The sequence below is a fragment of the Leptopilina boulardi genome, unplaced genomic scaffold (genome assembly GCF_019393585.1).
Source record: "Leptopilina boulardi isolate dan_hultmark-lab unplaced genomic scaffold, ZJU_Lbou_2.1 LbouV2_32, whole genome shotgun sequence".
NCBI lineage: Eukaryota > Metazoa > Arthropoda > Insecta > Hymenoptera > Figitidae > Leptopilina > Leptopilina boulardi.
Genome location: NW_026137885.1, coordinates 218,294 through 237,593, shown reverse-complemented (window position 1 = coordinate 237,593; position 19,300 = coordinate 218,294). Strand labels below are relative to the sequence as shown.

The window sequence follows — 19,300 nt, the reverse complement described above, 5'->3', positions numbered from 1 at the left end:
TTTTGGTGTTGTCTACCTGTGGAGTCCGAAGGGTTCACCACGAGCTTCCCGCCATCAACATTGGAAATCTCGTGTTGGCCTTCAACCCTGAGAATTCGCGGGTTCCTAACCGACCAATGGGATTCTCTCCCGCGCAAAATAGCCTTGAAGAGAAGGCAATTTTTCTTTTTTTTCCAAACTGGTCATGTCTAATGCTCATTCCACTCACGATCCCTGCAGGTCTCCCTCGAGAATTTTATACTTGTAATCACTTATTCAGGTACCATTTTACGATACGATGACCCTCATTCTTATACGTTATATTCTTTAAAAAGTTTTCTAATAATCAAAAATACCTTCTACCACATCAATAATTCTCTATAATACCTGAATATTATTTAAATTCTGGCATTTGACGCTGAAGTTAACAATTTTAGAAAATTTTTTGTTCTAACATCAGTTTAACTGGCAAGAAACAAAAACACTCAAAATCCCTAAACAAATTAGTTCAAAAAATGAAAACAATCTTTATAACCTACTTTTAAGAAAAGGAAAGTTCCAATAGTAAATGATTTTATGAATGATTTCCAATGACCCATATGTCGTTGGAATTTTTCGTTATGAAAAGCCAAGGATTTCTCTTTTGCATCATATTCCATTCACTGTAAAATGCATACGTGATTCTGGATTGATGCATGGGAAATTACATACACGTTATCTATACAAATCAGTCCTTATAACATTCCAGATATTTTTTTTTTCTTTTTGCAGAAAAAAAAAATTTTATTCGTATTCATAAATAAAAGTAAATAAAACGTTACGACAATATATATATATAAGTAAAATACTTTTATCGATTGTGGAGTAAACCGGGCATTCTTGGCAGTTTTGCAATAAATGTTTCCCATTTCTAATCTATAATTTAGAGGAAATAACCCATTTTTAACCTGAAACCTAGTCAATCTATGTTTACCTTTTCGATAAGCATGATCTTCAACATCCTGCGCTCGCAAATGGAATTTCTATTCATATTGCAATTAGACGAAAGACGCTGTAGCAAAAAAAAAGTGCACGATACCGTTTAGGATGATCAGAGAATTTTTTCCCTCTGTATTATATCCTGCGCACAAAATTTTTTTTGTTTTTGAAAAAATTTATTTACGATTTAGTTTTCTAATACCTAGTTTTTCCTCCCTGCTGCATCTGAAACATAAAGAAAAATTATTTTTTACAAAATAATTTAATTACAATAGAAAAAATAATATGTAATTATATTTTTATAATTGATCTCTTAAACGATTGTCAATTTTGAGTTCTATATAAAGTTTAACATGACAAGATATATACTCATGTTTCCCGCAATGACACCAACCCACTGGATGTAATTTTGCGGATTTTACTTTGAATGAATGCGGCTACTGAGACGCCTTATAACATTGCATTTCACAATGAGTTTCATATTTAATTATCACTCAAGCAGTCAATGAGTATACTACCGCCTAAACTGTGTGTGTTCTAATATCATTGCGTAGGAAATATTGATTCAAGAACATAATCCTACGCTTAAAACACCTACACAGAACAATAACAGTGGATATATTTGCATTTTTGAAAGATTGTAAAAAAAAAAAAAATTTCGAATTTATCTAAATGTCGTTATTTAGATCTTCGATTTTATTGTAGGCTGATTTGTAGGCATATGGATTTACATACATTTTTCTGAAGTTTGAACATCAAGGTTCGATGTCGATGTACTTATTAATATATATGACAAGATTGTATATATTTTAATAGATACACTAGAAGAATAATCAAAATTTATATTCTCTTATTCTAGTCTAGTATAGTTGCCATAGCAAAAAACGAAATTCTAGACTGAAACTGATAATTACCTTGTTGCATAAACGTATGGCTCCTTGACAGAGAAATAAAATTACCTAATTAAGTATTCCTTGAGGGCGCAGTCTTCCAATAATTGCGTCCATCTATGCATTTTATAGTCATATCGATGGGATTGGTTTGCAAAATAATTATATAGATATTTTATCCTTGGGAAGAGAGAAAATTCCATATGTAAGGTAATTAAGAATACATAACTGATTTTTATTTTTAGTAATGTCTAATGCGCAGCTGCGTGCACATTTAACGACTTTTGACTTTGTAAAGAGTTCGATCATGATGCGTGGTCATATTTTTTTTTTCCTATACGGCCACACGCATGTATACGCTCAATTTGGCGAATTCGCAATGCAATAAACTTTTACTCTAGTTTAAAACGTAAAACCGGTTTTTAGCACGCTATAGCCTCCTTTAATGCTATATATCTTGTCCTCTATTTTCATTCCTCAGGAGTGTAGCAAGAAATTCTTATTACTTTCATATTTCCTCTAGAAAAAAAAAAATTCTATTTTTTTCTTCTTTTTTTTTATAATTTTAGCTAATTGTTGAAAATTTTACATGTTTATTAATAATTAAATTTTCAAATAATACAAAATATTATTGGCATTTTTGGTAATTTAATATCTTATAACATATCAAAAATTGATCCATAGGGTAATATAATATCTACTCTTAAGGATTCTGAGTACGATCCTGTCTCCCACTTCTGTTCTCTTCTTATTTCTTCAAGAACCGGTTATACCTCTCCCCCTTTTTTTTAAGAGTGCCTCTCTTTCTCTTTCTCGAAGACGTCGAAAACAACGCAACGGGTTTTCTTTCGTGACTGGCCCCGATGAACCTCTTCACCATGTGTACCAATTTCATAAATGAAGAAGCTAAATTTTGTTTCCTCAATATGTTTACGTTTTCTTCGATTCTATAATTATTTAAAAATTCTTTTCTAATTTTTCCAACTTTGTTTTTTTTTTTTTCTCCACCATTATTATTGCTACCGTTATTTTGCATCTCAACATTTGTCGTCATATTCTCTAAAACACTATTCTGTTCCATATCATTAGACTCTTGAAAGTAAAATAGAAAAGAAAATCATCTGAGATTTTTTTTTTGTTTTTTAGCAACTACATTGGAAAATGAATATTTCGAAAAAGTTTAACGACAAAAGAGAAATAATAAGAAGAAGATTATTATTGAAATCCTGGTATTGAGGAAATTCTTCTTTTTCTAAACATTTGTTTTTTTATAATTCTCTCATTTTTAACAAAATTGATGGGAATTGTCATCAACAGCTGACTGTACTAAATCACGATAATCCGTTCTTTTGCAAATTCATACATAAAGAGAAAAACTCTTTACCTTCACGTGAGGTAAACTTGCTTAAGTATTGGTGATACATACATACAGTGGAAAGGATCCCTCGAGAGGAGAAAACCAGTTCTGTTTGATGTTGTGTTTTTCTCTCATTTTTGTCTTTAGAGTATACGTCGCACGTGCGCAGCACCTTAGTATAAATGGTGGCACATCTTGTAGAGTATATATCTAAGTGTATATAAGATATACATATACAGCAACACATACAGCATCACTTACAGCTTCTCTAGAGAGTCGAAAGGATAGAAAACATATATATATATAGAGAGAGAGGCGATGACCTATCTACAAAGTTTGTCTTCTGATAATTCTCGTCATTATAATCCGTATATACACAAGAATTACTTCAATTATAAATTATCCAAGCACGTGCGAGAGGTGAATCTGAGTTTCACTTAATCACCAACGAGAATATTTATTAAGTATTGGTTATAGGGATTAGGTAATTTGATATAAGTAGCATCGTAAATGTTTGAATAACCTTTTCTTGGTTTAAAAAAATTCTTATAACTTTCTTATCATCCGGCTGATGATGATGATGATGATGATGATGATGATTGCAATATAAACCGCTCTTAATAAAAACGCAACCGCAATTTTGCCAAAGGGGGAATTTTTTTTCAAATTAAAGAAGACTTGGCTAAACCGATTTTGATTTATTTAAATCGTTAGCATAATTTTCCATTATTCCAAAAGAATTTCAAACTCGCATCTATATAAGATAAAAGATTCCATTTCCCTTGACAGGTTTTTGCATCTTGTTCAGCTTGATACAAATTTTTTAATGAATTTCCGCAACGAAGTGAAGATGAGTCAGCCAATCGTGAACTGATACTAATCTTCTTCCTCTTTTGTAAAAATATAGAGAAGAATTGACTTGAGTAACTTTAAAATCATCTCGCTTCTGATTTGCACACTAAATTCTCTGTACAACAACGAAGTTAAGTAACGATTATAAATCTCCATATATGTCTGTATATATGATTCTTTTCTAAACCACAAAATTTACGACTATCTATCAAATTTTATGTCAAACCTGATACAATCATTTTGAAATCTGATAAATCAAACTGTAAATTTATGAGAAATTGTTTCAATTTCTTCTATATATTTAAAGAATGAAGATTCATCAACAACGATATATTCCAAATAGCGGTTTCGGTTTTCGGACTGTTACCTGCATAAATTTGCCTAACAATTTTCCGGAAACTGTATTGCATATATGCGCGATCTCCAATCTTGAATATCTGTATATATATATCTTGAGGTGTAAATTTGTAAATTTTAATTAAATTCATTTTTAAAACACAATTTTAAAATTGACCTTTTTTAGAGGGTTCATCATCTTTGAAAATCATCACCTCTTGCGTCTTTAAATAAAAAAGGCTATATAGTGTAAAAAAGCGATAAGAATTTAAATATCTCATTACTATGTCTGTGATATATATATATATATCCTTTCTTAAAAAATTTAATTCCACAGATTAAATTTTAGAGAAATCTCGAAACCCGATTTTTTTTCGTATCTTTTATAAACATTGGACGTTAATTTCTGATGATGATGATAATTTTCGATGACCGGCCAACTCGATTTCAAGTTGAAAAACAGGTTACAAGAAACTTGAAACTTGGAGAGTAAATCCCTGACATGACCGCAGGGTCCTGCGCGCCGTTATATACATATATATATATATATATATATTTTTTTTTTTTTTGGCGCTTTTTCATTGAATTCCAAAACCTATTTTTTAAATTTCTATTTTAGAATATAATTTTAATTATCGCGACAAATAACAAAACTTGTCCTCAAATTTCTTTGAGGCAAAGAAGAAGAAGAAGAAGAAGAAGAAGAAGAAGAAGTGTTGCAAAATGCCATCGTGATTCACTATATAGTCGCAAAACTATTATAGTATCGTAGTAGTAGAATTCTATATGCTGAATGATATTATGCAATCGATATAAAGAGAAGATGAGCCCCTCTGGCATTCTGTTTTTGTACGCGAAACTCTTTTCCTTTCACTATTCGAGCAGTATATATATATACAAGAAGATGGAGTACGCGTAGCGTTCCTATATCTTCAGTTTGACATTTATACTCTCTATATTCTATATACAATTCGCCTCAGTCACCTATGCAGCAAATCTCTTTGATCTTCTTTTTTTTTACCACAGCGTGTACCAGAACAATAATATGGCACGTGCGCGAGGGTGTCATAATAATATCTTTAAAGTTCACCATCAGCTTCTGTGGATTATTGAAGTAAACAATTTTTTTTTTCCAAAATTCTCTATTCAAAAATACGATATTTATTTAAATTTCTAATTAGTTTTCTTCAATTTTTATCTATATTCTTCTGCTGCGCTAAATTATAATTTAGGAAATCAATAATATGGGGATTTATCAAAAAAAAAATCTTATTTATTTTCAAATGTTACCGCGCTATGCGCATAGACGTCTGCGCATGGTATATTTAAGTTCGACCAATCGCTCATAGGTGGCGAGTCATTCTTTCTCACAATCGAGGTACAAAATTACAAACGATTTGAAAATTCCATTAAGCTTAATATCCTAAATATATCTAAATCAAACCAATTTCTAAATTTAAATACTTTAGAGATTAAAAAAGATTTTTATGAACATTCCAAAGAGACTAAAAGGCTTCTTGACATGAAGGGAGTAAAATTTAACGCCTTGAAGGCAATTTGATTCCACATCTCATCACACAAGAGGGAATCATTTTGAAAGCCTAAGTATCCCACAATATATATATGTTAGGGGTCATAATAAATGTTCTCATGCATCAGTGGGCGCGACCACTAACCCCTGAATAATAGTACCACCTGAGTCTTTGACCCTGTCATCGAAAAAAAAAGAAGCGCCTCTCTCCCTATTTGTATGACGTTAAAATTTTTTGAAAAACCTTACAAGCTTATATAGAATCTTCACAAGGGTCAAGGTTTCCTTTGGCATGACAAATGCTACACAAATTCTTTTTCTGTATAAATTTTCTTTATACGCCGCTAATTTTTTATTTTTTTTCCCCCTTTCCCTCGCGAGGGTATTTAAGTTAAATATACTAAAACACCTGTTGTTCTAAGTGGCCCTCAAGATGCCAGTGCACGACAGTAATGCGTGCCTCAAACATTTTTAATAGCATAGGACTCTATACATAGTGTACAAACGAGAAATTATACGTACATCGCGGAACGTGTGCGCAAATGCTAAGAAAACTCAACTCACCATCTGTGGTCTCCTAATTTTTTTTTATACAATTGTAATTTTCCTTTTTTTATGAATTTAAAAATATTTAATAAAAATATTTTCTTATATTTAGAAAAACAAATTTCTGTATTCAAAAAATTGTCAAAATGTAATTTAAAACTAGATGTATATGGAACCACCTGCGAGGCATCTCTGCTCTCTTCTTCGAGTGTTACAATGACACAGCAGATGGGTTCGTGAAACCTTGCAAGGGGGGGTTTTTTTTTTTCTTTCTTTCTTTCTTGAACTCAAATGCGAATTATGAACGTGCGTGATGCGCGTGTCGTGCGTGCAGCCAAAAAGGGGTGAAGACCCGGTACCCAAAATGCTTCCCGATAATAAACAAAGATGGCTGAATAAAATCGCCATTATGCCCTTCATATGACCACAATTCGGACCACACTTAGGCATCGAAGTCTCCGGTTTCTTCATAACATTCCCTCTAAATTTTGCATCCATCTGCTTACATATGAGGATTTCAAATTCTTTTGTCAATTTTATATAACTTCCATTTCGCAAGTGAAAAAGAAAGAAATAACGTTTTTTTCACGCATTCTTATATTTATAGAGGAAATTATTATTTTACTACTATGATTATAATTTGATAATAATTATTGGTTAATAATAATTATTTATTAATAATTATTAGTTAATAATTACTAGTTAATAATAATTATTAAGTAATAATTATTATTTAATAATAAAATAATTTATCAATTTTTCGTAGTAAGTTTCAAAATTCCCGCGCTCTGCGCACAGTCGTCTTGCGCATTGTATATTCAAGTACGACCAATGACTCATAGGTGGCGAGTCATTTTCTCTCACAATCGAGATAAATACCAATAGAATTAATATTAATAATTAATAATTAATATTAATATAAGAATTGTCCTTAATTAGCATAAATACGAATAATATATTTTTAATAACATTTTGTAATAAATAAAATTTTCATATTTTGCTATATCTCGGAAATGATGATAAAATTTGCCAGTTTCAGCAAAAACAATATGATAATGAAAATAATAATTAGTATAAAATTGGGTCAAATTTTACAGGGTATTCATTAGCATTCATCTGTTAATGAATGAGTACAAAAGTATTTGTATCTGTAGCACATTCTAATTGTGAAACGGGTTTTATGTTTTTTAAAACACACAATTTATACAATATATATATAGTATAGAATAATGAACAATGTATAATGAGCCGCGTGTGTCACAATAAAATGTGGTTTTGCGAGCATCTGTTGGCGCTAAATATTCGGACTCAGAAAAAAAAATTCATTTTGTCAAGCAAATTTCGATAATGTGCGACAAAAAAAAAAAAAAAAAAAATCTTAACATCTGTAAACTTAATTGACCGTTTATCGTGATACAATGTTGAATAAAAATAATATAATGTTGGCGCACAATAGAATCAATGAAGAATCAATGTTAACAATCTGGCGTTTTCTCACGTTCTTCACCTGCGACTATGATATTAAACGTCTTTTCTTGGCTCACAGATTTTACATACATATGCCCAGGGGGCTATGCTCCTGAAAATTCACAAGGGCAATTTCGTGTGAATTATGTAAATTGACTTTGGTTTTTTTTTTTCTTAATAATAATCAGATTGTTTATTACAAAAAATTTTCAACACCTTAATTTATAAAATTTGTTTCCCTGATATTCGATAATAAGAAACAAATTAATTAAAAAAATATTTTTCACCGTAGAATAAAAAAAAAAATTGCAAAATTTTATTTTTTTGCGGTGACGGGAAATTATTTCTGTGGGATTTTTTAATGACGTTTAATATATATAGAGAATTTATTATATTTTAAATTAAAATATATATTACTCAATGACATATATATATATATATATATATATATAGTGTCAAACCGGATGAAGATTTTTACAATCTACTACGCAAGTGACATAACGCTCTCAGATAACTGATGATAAATTTATATTTTATAACTGTCCGGCGTGTTTTAAATTTCACAAAAGTCATGATTTTCCTCATCACATTCATCTTTTTTATTAACTCTTCTATCATCATTTGTGGTATTCTTTTTTTCGCTTTATTGTATATTTACAATTAAAAAAAAATTAGTTTTTCCATTTTTTTTTTTATAAAACAAAATTTAATTTACTTTTTATATTAATATTAATAAAAATTATTCGTCAGATGCACACTATGATTATTTGGTTAAAAGAATTATTGGAGGAAAAGTTGCCGACATAAATCACATTCCATATATGGTAAAGTATATTGAAAATATTCAATTTTAAAAATTAAAAATTCATTTTAGAAAATTAGACAAATGTTTGCAATTCAAGATTCGTTATTGAATCATATATTGAAATAATTTTCTCCTATATAGGTATAAATACCATATTTTCAACGCTAGAATTTCAATAATTTTTCATTAAGAGTTGATCGTTTTTCAAAAGTATATTTGAATATACATATATTTATATTTATGATTGATTACACACGGGTAATTAAAACATTCCATACATACATTCGAAGCAATTTCAAAATTAAAAGAAAAAAAAAAAAAATTTGAAATAATTCATAACAGTAGATTAATGAGTTTAATAATAGAGTATAAACATCAAGTATATAACCATATATTTATATATAATTAGAATAAATTTATTTTGAAATTTTTTTTTTTTTTTGCCACATATTTTTATAGGCGGCTATTTTTCATGACGAAAACTACAGATGTGGAGCTGTCATTATAGACAAGTTATGGCTTATAACTGCCTCACATTGTGTACAAGAGTTAGTAAACTTTCATTATAATTATTAACAAAACAAATGGATAATAATAATTTTAAACTTTTTTTCACTTACGAAACAATTTTATATAAATATTGCTGTTAAATTACTAATGAAATTTTTAATTATCTTATCGTTATATAAACTACTCTTTCAATTTCAACTTTATTATAAATAAACTATTTTTTAAAAATATTTTTTGTTATTTTTTTACTTTATTAAATATAATATTTTTATTTTATTAAATATTTTATAATCAAAAATTTATTATTTAAATATTATATTAATTTAAATTTATTTAAAAAAAAATTAAATTCCGATTTTATTACACTGAGAAAAATGTTTAGTCAGAGGAACCAAAAATTGGTTGGGCCAACAAAAAAATTTTGTTCGTATTTAAGCAACCAAACTATTTGTTTGAGTCAACGAAAAAATTTGGTTGAGTGTTTTTTGTTGGCATAACAAAAATGTTTGGTTAGCTCAACCATAACTTTTTTTTGTTAGGTCAACAAAAATGTTTGGTTGATCAAACAAACAGTTTTCTTTGTAAAATTAAAAATTTTATTCTACCTTATCTCTTTTCTTTTTATCTTTTTTATTTATTTCATTATTTTTTTTATTATCAATTTAACATTGAATTAATATTTATCCAATTGACCAAACTATTTTGTTGTGTCAACTAAATTATTTTGTTGTCGTAACTAAATTTTAGTTGGAATTTAAAAATGTTCAACCAAATAATTTGGTTGGCTTAACCAAATGTTTGGTTGAGATAACTCTACGACTTTGTTTCAGCCAACCAAAATTTGGTTACAAGAACCAAAATTGCCTAACCAAACAATTTTGTTTGCAAACACTAAATTTTTTTTCTCAGTGTAACATTTCCTTTTTTTTGTTTGTCTGTATTATGTTTAGTCATTTTTTTTTAAATTTAGATTTTTGCAATATTACAACAGCAAAAAATTGCTGGCAAAATTTTGTTTTTTTTAGATTGCAATCTGATTATACAGTTCGATTAGGAACATCATATAAATATTATGGCGGTGAAGAACACAAAATTGATAAAGTGATACGATATCGTGAAAAATATAGTAAACGAGATGATGCAGGCTATAATGATGATATTGCCTTAATTAAGGTATTTCATTTAAATATTATCGTTCATTAGTTTTTATTTTTTATAATTAAAAAAAAAAAAACTTCGCAAAATTGATATAATTTAAAAAAATATATTTTATTTATTATTATTATATGTTTATATTTATTTATTTGATAATAATAATAATCAATAATTTAATAATTTCATCATAAATTGTTGGTAACTAATTTTAATTATTTATTATAATTAGTTAGATATTCCAATTGAAATTAAAGAAAAGCAAAGTCCAATTCTATTGGCGAAATTCGATGACTTGCCAGTTGGTCGTAAAATACAAATTTCCGGATTTGGAGTTACAAGTGTATGTATAATAATAAAAATTATATTTTTTATTTTAATTTTGTTATTATTTATTTAAATAATCGTCGAATTTACTAAATTTGAAAAAAATTATTAAAATCGCAATTTTATTTAAAAATATAAACAGGAAAATGGTCTTGCATCGAATGTTTTGAGAACTGCTTTTGTACCAATAATAGATGAGGATGAGTGTAAAAAAATCTATTCAAATAATCCTTTAAATGATGATCGTGTATTTTGTGCTGGATTTGTAAAAACCGGTGGTGTCGATAGTTGTTTTGGTGATTCTGGTGGTCCAGCAGTTTTAAATGGGAAATTAATAGGAATTGTAATGGGAGGTGATGGTTGTGCACGTCCTGGATATCCTGGTATTTATACAAAAATATCAGCCTTTTATAATTGGATTATAAAAAATATTGATCAATTTAAATATTTCGAATAAATATGTAATAATTCGAAAATTATTCTTTGACAAGGAAAAATAAATGTTCAAAATTTGTTACAAACTTTTTTGTAATAAAATAAAAAGTATGGTATCCTTAAAAAAAATAAAAAAATTTTATTAAATTTTTGAGTCAATAGTAACGATTTGTCGTTTTTGTATTTATAAACAAATAGAATGTAAAAATATTGCCTATTATTGTATAAATATAGAACTCATCCGAGGAATTTTACAAGTGGGAGTATATATATGGTAAATAATGAGTTTTTGTGTGAAAAGGGAGAGCCATAAGCACAGAGTTTATTCCTATAACAATCATCTGGAACAAAGGAACTTTTGCACCTTCTTGATGATTGGAGTGAGGTGACATTTTCTTCTCAAGAACAAATTAACGTTTTCTTGAACCCAATAAACGTAACTTTGTTCCAATGTATATGGAACAATGGGCCAGCATTATAGAAACTTTAATTTTCAAATAAATGTCGAATTTTGTTTAAATACAGTAGAAAATGAAAAAAGAATTATTTGTTAGTATTTTAGTAAACATATATTAGATTAAAATCGAGAAGAAAAGACTGACGGTATTAGAATGAATTATATATGTATATGAATAATTTAAAAATTGAAATTGGATTTTATTATGCTGTATATATGATATATAATCAATCTATGTTCTCAGTGGAATTATAAGTTCAATTATATGGTCATTTTAAATTTTATATGGTCGTCGTTTTAAATCAGTAAATTGAACTTTTGCATATATATTTGTATGAATTTTTTTTATGAACACGTGTATAAGAAAAGTAACTGTAAATTATTTGTCATTGGATAATGTTATATCAGTTATATATAGTATTTTCTCATTTATGCAATAGTCCCTCGAGAGAGTTTATGGTCCATAGCAAGTATAGAATTATCTGTTCCTTATATCAACAAATTTACACCACCTATAAAAATTCCCTTTTTCAAATTTTGATTTTCAAATAAAAATCTAAATGAAAGTCTATAAAAAAAAAGTGTTTAGTTTAGAAAATAAAATTTTCTATTTCTATTTAAAAGAAAATTTCTCGGTGGCTATAGTCTAGTGATTTAACAAACACCCGCACAACCGGTTTCTTAATACGTTCCAACCTATACTATTCCAAATCCAAACGAATATTTACATTTTTCTTTCAAAAAATCGTCTCATAAACCCCTTTTTTTGCCATAATAACTTAAAATTTTTTATAAATTTATAATTCATGCAATTAACAATAAATTACAAAAAACAATAGTATATTATTGTTTTAATAAATTTGAATATTTATTGTAAGACAATTATATATATTTCACTAGAGAATAACAAGGGAAACAAAGAAGGCGGAAGTATTTAAAAAAAAAAAAAAAAGAAAAAGGGAAAAAAAATATGAAATGAAATCGAGAGAATAGAAAATCTTTGGTCTGTTTATGTGCGTGGACCTTTGTAGAAAAAAAAAAAAAAAACCTACGTAATTCTTACTTCGTAAACTTCCGACTCCTTTGCATGAACAACTGCTTTGTGTATACTAGTACGAAACTGTGTGCACATCGTCGCAAAAAACCGGTTTTCTACAACCACTCTGATTTCATGCGACAAAACGCACTCTCTGTGAAAAGACCACATTTTGTAGAAATGAAAGAGTGAGAGAGAGAGAGTCTTCTATTTTTATTATTCTAGTCCCTTTATGATAATAAATGACTGTATTTTAATTTTGCGCAAAATTTACTCGTTTACCGCACATATGCAAATATTTACTCATTATATTTTTTTCTTTTTCATATATATATTAATAATTGGAAGCAATTTACGTATTTTTCATTCTATAGAATAAAATTGTGTAATTATTTTGATGAATTTCAAAATTTTTTAATTTGTATGAAAAGGACCTTAGAAACAAAAAAATTATAGGTTATGTTTCGAAATTTTTAAGTGAAAATATACACAGATTAATTCTCAAAATTATTCATATTTAAAGCTATAAAATAACAAAGATTTAAAAATTTTACATTTAGAAAACTTAATTAATGTAAAACCGCCCGTAAACATAACCTATAATTCGTTTACTTCTAAGGTCCAAAGCGCGCCACAATTAATAATTGAAATTTTTTCTTCTATTGTGAAAAAAATCAACTTTTACACGCTACTGATATACAATTTCTGTTACAATTTTTCTTTTCACTATTCTATTGTATTTTTTTCTACAAAAAAAAAATATGTGAAAATCGTCCGTTGACAGATCAGGAAAAAAAAAGTACAATTCTAGTCTAGACAATGGAATTTAGTTTCGAATGTCATGGTGGCCGTAATCCTAATCTAGATGGCACCCTATAGAGGAGTTTTTAAGATAGAGAAAACTGATGAAATGCAACGAATTTCTTAACCATCATCAAAAAATAGAGGAAGAAGAAGAAGAAGTTTCAAAAATTACACGCGCTTCAATGATATAACAAAGAGAGAAAGATGTACCTGGCAAAAATTCTTTTTTCCTTCTTTTTTCTCCTCTACTGAACCTTCATATAAACCTTTCTTCCTATTTCCCAGTATTTCATACATTTTCTTAAACTCCCAACACTGTGCGTTCGCTTTTATACCAAATTCACGTCGCCAACTATTGATAAAAATTTCCTTTTTAAAAAGTTTTTTTTTTGAAAAGTACTTTTCAATCCTTAAAAATTTGTTTCAAAAAATTTGAAAATTAAAAAAAGTCCAATGAAAAATGGTAAAATTGTTTTTATAAAATATAATCGAAAATTATTTAAAAAATGTCATGCCCATGAATTTTAAATTTAAAAAAATTATTTTATTTAAAACAATGAAAAATTGTTAACCAAAACTTTTGATTGAATTAAAAAGATAAAAAAGTTTATTTATGGCTCAATCAAATTTTTTCTTCATTCAAAATATTAAAATAAACATTTAGATAAAGTAAATATTTATTTTTTGCAAATAAATTTTTATTTTATTTACGCCAAGTAAAAAAAAATTATTACGCTCTGCGAGACAAATAGTTTATTTAATTCAATTATAATATATTTGTTTTAAAATAAAACATTGCAAAATTTGTTAAAAACAAGTTTATTATCGCACTTTGAATTATTTCTTTTTTTTCATATTTTTCTCTTTTAAATTTCATTAAATTCTCTTTTCGATTGACAGTAATTCCCTTTCAATTTCACGGTCAATCATCTAGAAAATCAAAAATCTGACGAAATATATATATATATTTTTTTTTTCATTTCAAATTTCCATAAAATCGTTTACGCACAGTGGGCAAAGTAACGACGTCGCCCTCGTTCAAGGATTTCTCTCTCCAATTTTCTATATAACCGAATAACGTACAACCAAAATTCAAGTCCCAAATTACTCATTCTTACTCGAAAATCAAATTGCGTAACAAAATCGTAGTGGAGTAACGTAGCGTAAAACGTAGTCGTGAGAGATTTTTCTTTACCGGTTCTTCCTCGTGTGTCTTCAAAAAATTATCAAGATTCCCCTTCTCTCCACTAATCCCGCATCGCCTTGGGTCTTACCCCCTCCACTCCTCAATGCCCAAGGTTCGACTGCCTCTCTTTCTTCTCTCCAATCCAAGCGCGTCTTCTTTTCTTTTTCACCAACGTCTTTTTCCCCCCCACTCCAAGTTGGCCCTTTTTTACCCTCTTCTTCTTCTGCCCCCCCCCCACTATGGTTAAAATTCAAATGACCCAAGGGCCTTTCTCTCCTCACCCACGCTGTTTGGTCCTCCTCGTAGTAAAGATGGCCGTTTTACTATAGTTTATTTACTATAGTGTACACTCACTATACCAAACAAAAAAAAAAAAGCGATTCCCATTCTCCATCGTCGTCCCTCGTTTTTTAGTTAGTCACCTGTCCGTTCGAGTCCTTTGCGTCGCTACTATCGACTAGAAGCCGGTGGGGCCCTATCCGGGCATTGTTGCATCGTCTTTCGCGTCAGAAAGTACTACTATTATCCTTCTCGTGAATGTGTGTGCGGTAGTGCCATTTTTTTTTTCAAATAAGGAAATTTAAAAAAAAATAATAATGACGCTCAACGTATTAATAACAACACTAATTAGTGATAAGTGAATTCGTTTTTTTTTCTTCTCTTCATTTCAACAAAGTGGATTTTTGGATTAATAATTACAATTTGTGACCCCAAAACGAGAAGAGAAAGCCAAGACGAAAAATGAAGCAGGAGCGACACAGAAGGCAGGCACTTTTTCAAATTGCTAAGGTAAAAAACCTTTTTTGCAAAAAAAAAAAAAAAAAATTGACCTCTATTTTCACGCATGGTCCCCCCCCCCTTGTAAGAATATGCGACAAAAAGGAGAAGGGGGACACTTGTTGATTCTCCCATTTTAGAATCTTGACACCGGTTTAACCAGTTTCGCTTGTTTATCTCCCCTCCCCCCCTGGGATTTATTGATGATTTGTTATTTTATTTTTAGATAAAAATATTAAATTTAAATATTTTTTTGTTTCTATAATTTAATTTGTCAAAATTAATATTTTTTTTATAAAAAATTTCTTCATTGGGTTTTTTTTTTTTTTTTTGAAATAAGATGCTCCTTTTTTTGGAAATAATAAAAAATGGAAGATCCCCGGAAGGTAAAAAAGGGAAAAATATTACTAAACACACAACATTATTCTTCCTATATGTTAAAATGGTTTTTAGTTAGTGAATATTCATGCAGAATATAAGGTACATGGGAACCAAAGTTGGTTCGCCGCAAAAGCGAGGCGCGGTTATTTCAGCTTGGGGGAGTATATAACGTTATTTATGTAATATGCTCCTGAATACCCTCACACGTATCTTAGATTACCGTGCAGTTTATTTAGAATTCTTTCTTTTTTTTTGGTCCATTCCTCTTTTTCTTCATTTCATGTTTTCTAACTTTTTTTTTAATACTATTTTATAAATTTTTTTTTTTTTGTAAAAATTTGTAATCAGTAAAAAAAATTAACAAATTTCAATTTAGTAAACAAAAAATTACCATCGTTTTAAGTAAAAATTACCAAACAAAATAATTTGATATAGCGGTAAATTATAATAAATTTAGAAAGTATAACTTCCTGAACGTCTCAATTAATATTTTATATATACAAAGTGAGACTATAGTTTATAGATTCATGATTTTTTTTTAATATAATGAAAAAACATGATTTTCTTGTGGCATCATATAATTGCCCCAGGGGTATAATGAAAAGTGAATCGAATTCCATTTGATACTTGACAGATTAAGTAGATCATTAATGTTTAGCCAGAAGGGAAATATTTTTCCATCATCAAAATATATTCAAGATTAGTTCTTTCATATCCAAAGAAATTGGTCGCTAATGATGCACTGAAAAAAAAATTTATTTGATTCAAATACCGGTGTATTTGGTTATTATCAAATAAATATTTACTTGAATCAAATATTTCTTATTTGAATCAAATAAATGGTATTTGCTTCAAATACTGAAATATTTGATTCAAATACTATATATTTGATTCAAATAAGAAATATTTGATTCAAGTAAATATTTATTTGATAATAACCAAATACACCGGTATTTGAATCAAATAAATTTTTTTTTCAGTGTGGTAATTCTTATTTAATATTTCCAAGTATAACATTTCCTTTATAGATTGATTCTAATCTTTTTTTCATTTTCGAATATATTAGAGAAATTTTTTTACTCTTTTTAAAAATGTGTTTTCTAATGTTTTTTAAAATACATTTTTTAAAATATTTAATATATTTTTCCAAATAAATATATATATAGAACATCCTGCTTTTCAATGAGGAAGTAAAACTCAATAATACACAAAAGAGGAATATTTATATGTAGAGTATAAAACACCTCTGTGCGTTTAATTAGTATAGAAGTTAATTAACAAGAGAAGGCCATGGAAAGTCTCTATAATTAAATTACTAAAGCCTAACGGTTCTTGACTCGTTATTTCGCTGTCGATTCTCATTTTTTTTTTCTTCTATTCTCTCTTCCTATATCTGATTTCTAATTTCGATGGGTCCTGTTATAGCCTCGTAATAGTGGACTCAAAAGTTGTCTCTACTTGAAAAAAAATTACCAATCTCGTGGGAAATATATTTTTTTTTTGCTGATGAAAACATTAAGTTTGGGAAATTTTCGTTCCGGATTGTTCATTGTAGATATTTTTTTTTCTATATATTATATACAAGACGGTGCAAAAATTCTGGAATCATGTTCGCAAGATTAGAATTTCAAAACGCTCTGAATACCTAGTTATTCTTGGCGTGACGACGCGCAAGGACTTTGAAAGCGTCACATACAAGTGCGTGACGAGTTTTTTTCTTTTTTTTTTAAAAAAAAAGGTGAAACACATTTTTTAAAAAAAAATAATTATTTTTATAAAAGTGTGAAAATCATAAAAAAAATTTTAAAATAAATCCATTTGAATTATAATAATAATAATAATAATAATAATAATAATAATAATAATAATAATAATAATAATAATAATAATAATAATATTAAAAATTATAATAATTATAATAATTAAGTAAATAAATAAATAATATTTATTCTATAAAATAAAATATCCTTTTTTTCTCTCTTTTTTTTTAAACCCGTTAATTAAAGAATCAAATAAATTGAAATTTTTATAGTTGAAAATATTAATATATAACCGATATTTATAGATTTTTATTACCATTTTGATTTTTCAATAAAATACACACACATAGTCAAAAGATAAATAGTATTTCTTTTTTTATGGTTATATTTATTGAAAAAACTATAAAAATAGAATCGTCTGGTGGAGCATATTGTATATATATATATAGGCTATATGATGCGAGAACCTGTTACTTTGGGCGTGGTTTTACTATATAGCGGGGCCGCAAGAAGAAATGAAAAAAAAAAGATTGTGGTCCATTATTTTCAAACTTCAATCATTTTTTTTTATATGTATACATATATATATAAACCCTAGTTTTCAAATAAAAGCTTCATCGTATTGTTTATGAATTATACTTTTCTTTCTCAATAATATCGAAATTAGAAAAAAAAAATTGAATTTTATAGTTAGTTGTTACATTTGTTATTTATTGCCAAATTAGTTATGTAACGGTGGTAAATAAAAATAAGTTTAATACTTTAACAATAGTAATAGTAAAAGTAATACATTATTACTGATTACTATTACAAGTCACATTATTTCCATTACAATTATTTGTTATTACAACTATAATAAATTATTATTATTATTTTTTTTATTATTATTATTGTTATTATTTTTATTATTATTATTATTATTATTATTATTATTATTATTTTTATTATTATTATTATCTTTATTTTTATTATTGTAATTATATTACAATTTGAATTACAATTTAAATTAAAAATCATTTATAAAATTTAAATATCGCGCGCATTTATGCAAACGGGGATTTCCCGAATTAAACACGCATCCTATTGGTCATATTTAAAACATTACCGCGCTGTGCGTTGTTCTCACAATTAAGGGCCAAAAAAATTAAATTATAATAAAATAATAATGCCTAATAATGATATAATAATAATTATGATAATAATAATTTTATATTAATAATATAATAAATTCTAATTAATATCTATTCAATAATATAACTTTGTGTTATAATAATGCTTAATAAATAATTGTAATTTCTAAAAACAATGCCTTCTTTCAAAAATTTTTTTCTTTTTTTATTTTATTTAATAAATTTTTTTTTCAGTTAAATTTTTACAAATATTATTTTTGGTAAAATTTTTTGAAATTGACCCCCCGTCCCTGAAAAAGGGACCCTTTTCACCTGTCAGGTCATTCGAAACGCCCACTTTAAAAAAATACCCCATTTTGCTAGTATATATATATATATATATATAGGATGCTTTATAAGAAGCACCCACTGTGAGACCATAACGGCTGTACTGATATGGTGGGAACATTATTAGTTGAATCAATAAGCGTGACTTTCTATTGTTTTGGTATTATATCGACCTTGTGGGAAGAGTAAAGGGGGGGGAGGGCTAATAGAATTATATAGGATTCATTATGAGGATAGTAAAAGTTAGAAAGACTTTCAATTATTATTAATTTATGTA

At 27.7% G+C, this 19,300-nt stretch overlaps 2 protein-coding genes and 1 long non-coding RNA gene across 5 annotated transcripts in view; 2 read left to right on the top strand and 1 right to left on the bottom strand.

The window, feature by feature from the left end:
• LOC127284251 (uncharacterized) overlaps window positions 1-19,300 on the bottom strand; it is a 60,465-nt gene that overhangs the window by 18,016 nt on the left and 23,149 nt on the right. The window contains exon 4 of the long non-coding RNA XR_007843457.1: window positions 1,160-1,182. This is a non-coding gene — a long non-coding RNA (uncharacterized LOC127284251). The remainder of the gene's footprint in view (window positions 1-1,159; window positions 1,183-19,300) is intronic.
• LOC127284249 (uncharacterized) overlaps window positions 1-19,300 on the top strand; it is a 102,282-nt gene that overhangs the window by 61,937 nt on the left and 21,045 nt on the right. The window contains exon 1 of one of the 2 annotated variants that reach the window (XM_051309605.1): window positions 15,071-15,437. The exons of the other annotated variant lie outside the window; for it this stretch is intronic. Coding sequence (XP_051165562.1) covers window positions 15,390-15,437 — 48 coding nt within the window. The 5' untranslated portion in view covers window positions 15,071-15,389. Of the gene's footprint in view, window positions 1-15,070; window positions 15,438-19,300 lie in introns of those variants that run through there. 2 annotated transcript variants of the gene reach the window in all.
• Window positions 8,415-11,633, top strand: LOC127284250 (trypsin-7-like). Of its 2 annotated transcripts, XM_051309607.1 has the most exons (7): window positions 8,415-8,562; window positions 8,687-8,760; window positions 9,201-9,289; window positions 10,277-10,424; window positions 10,636-10,746; window positions 10,873-11,113; window positions 11,400-11,633. In XM_051309607.1, the coding sequence occupies exons 1-7, from the start codon at window positions 8,454-8,456 to the stop codon at window positions 11,441-11,443; spliced, it is 816 nt and encodes a 271-aa protein (XP_051165564.1). In that variant the 5' UTR covers window positions 8,415-8,453; the 3' UTR covers window positions 11,444-11,633. The 2 variants fall into 2 exon arrangements, with proteins under 2 accessions (XP_051165564.1, XP_051165563.1); XM_051309606.1 differs by lacking the exon at window positions 11,400-11,633 and having other exon boundaries at window positions 10,873-11,360.

Coding starts and splice junctions, on each gene's coding strand:
- LOC127284250 (XM_051309606.1), top strand. CDS start 8,454: ATGATAAATTTATATTTTATAACTGTCCGGCGTGTTTTAAATTTCACA. Junction 8,563..8,686: donor CTCTTCTATCATCATTTGTG/GTATTCTTTTTT, acceptor ATTATTCGTCAG/ATGCACACTATGATTATTTG. Junction 9,290..10,276: donor GCCTCACATTGTGTACAAGA/GTTAGTAAACTT, acceptor TGTTTTTTTTAG/ATTGCAATCTGATTATACAG.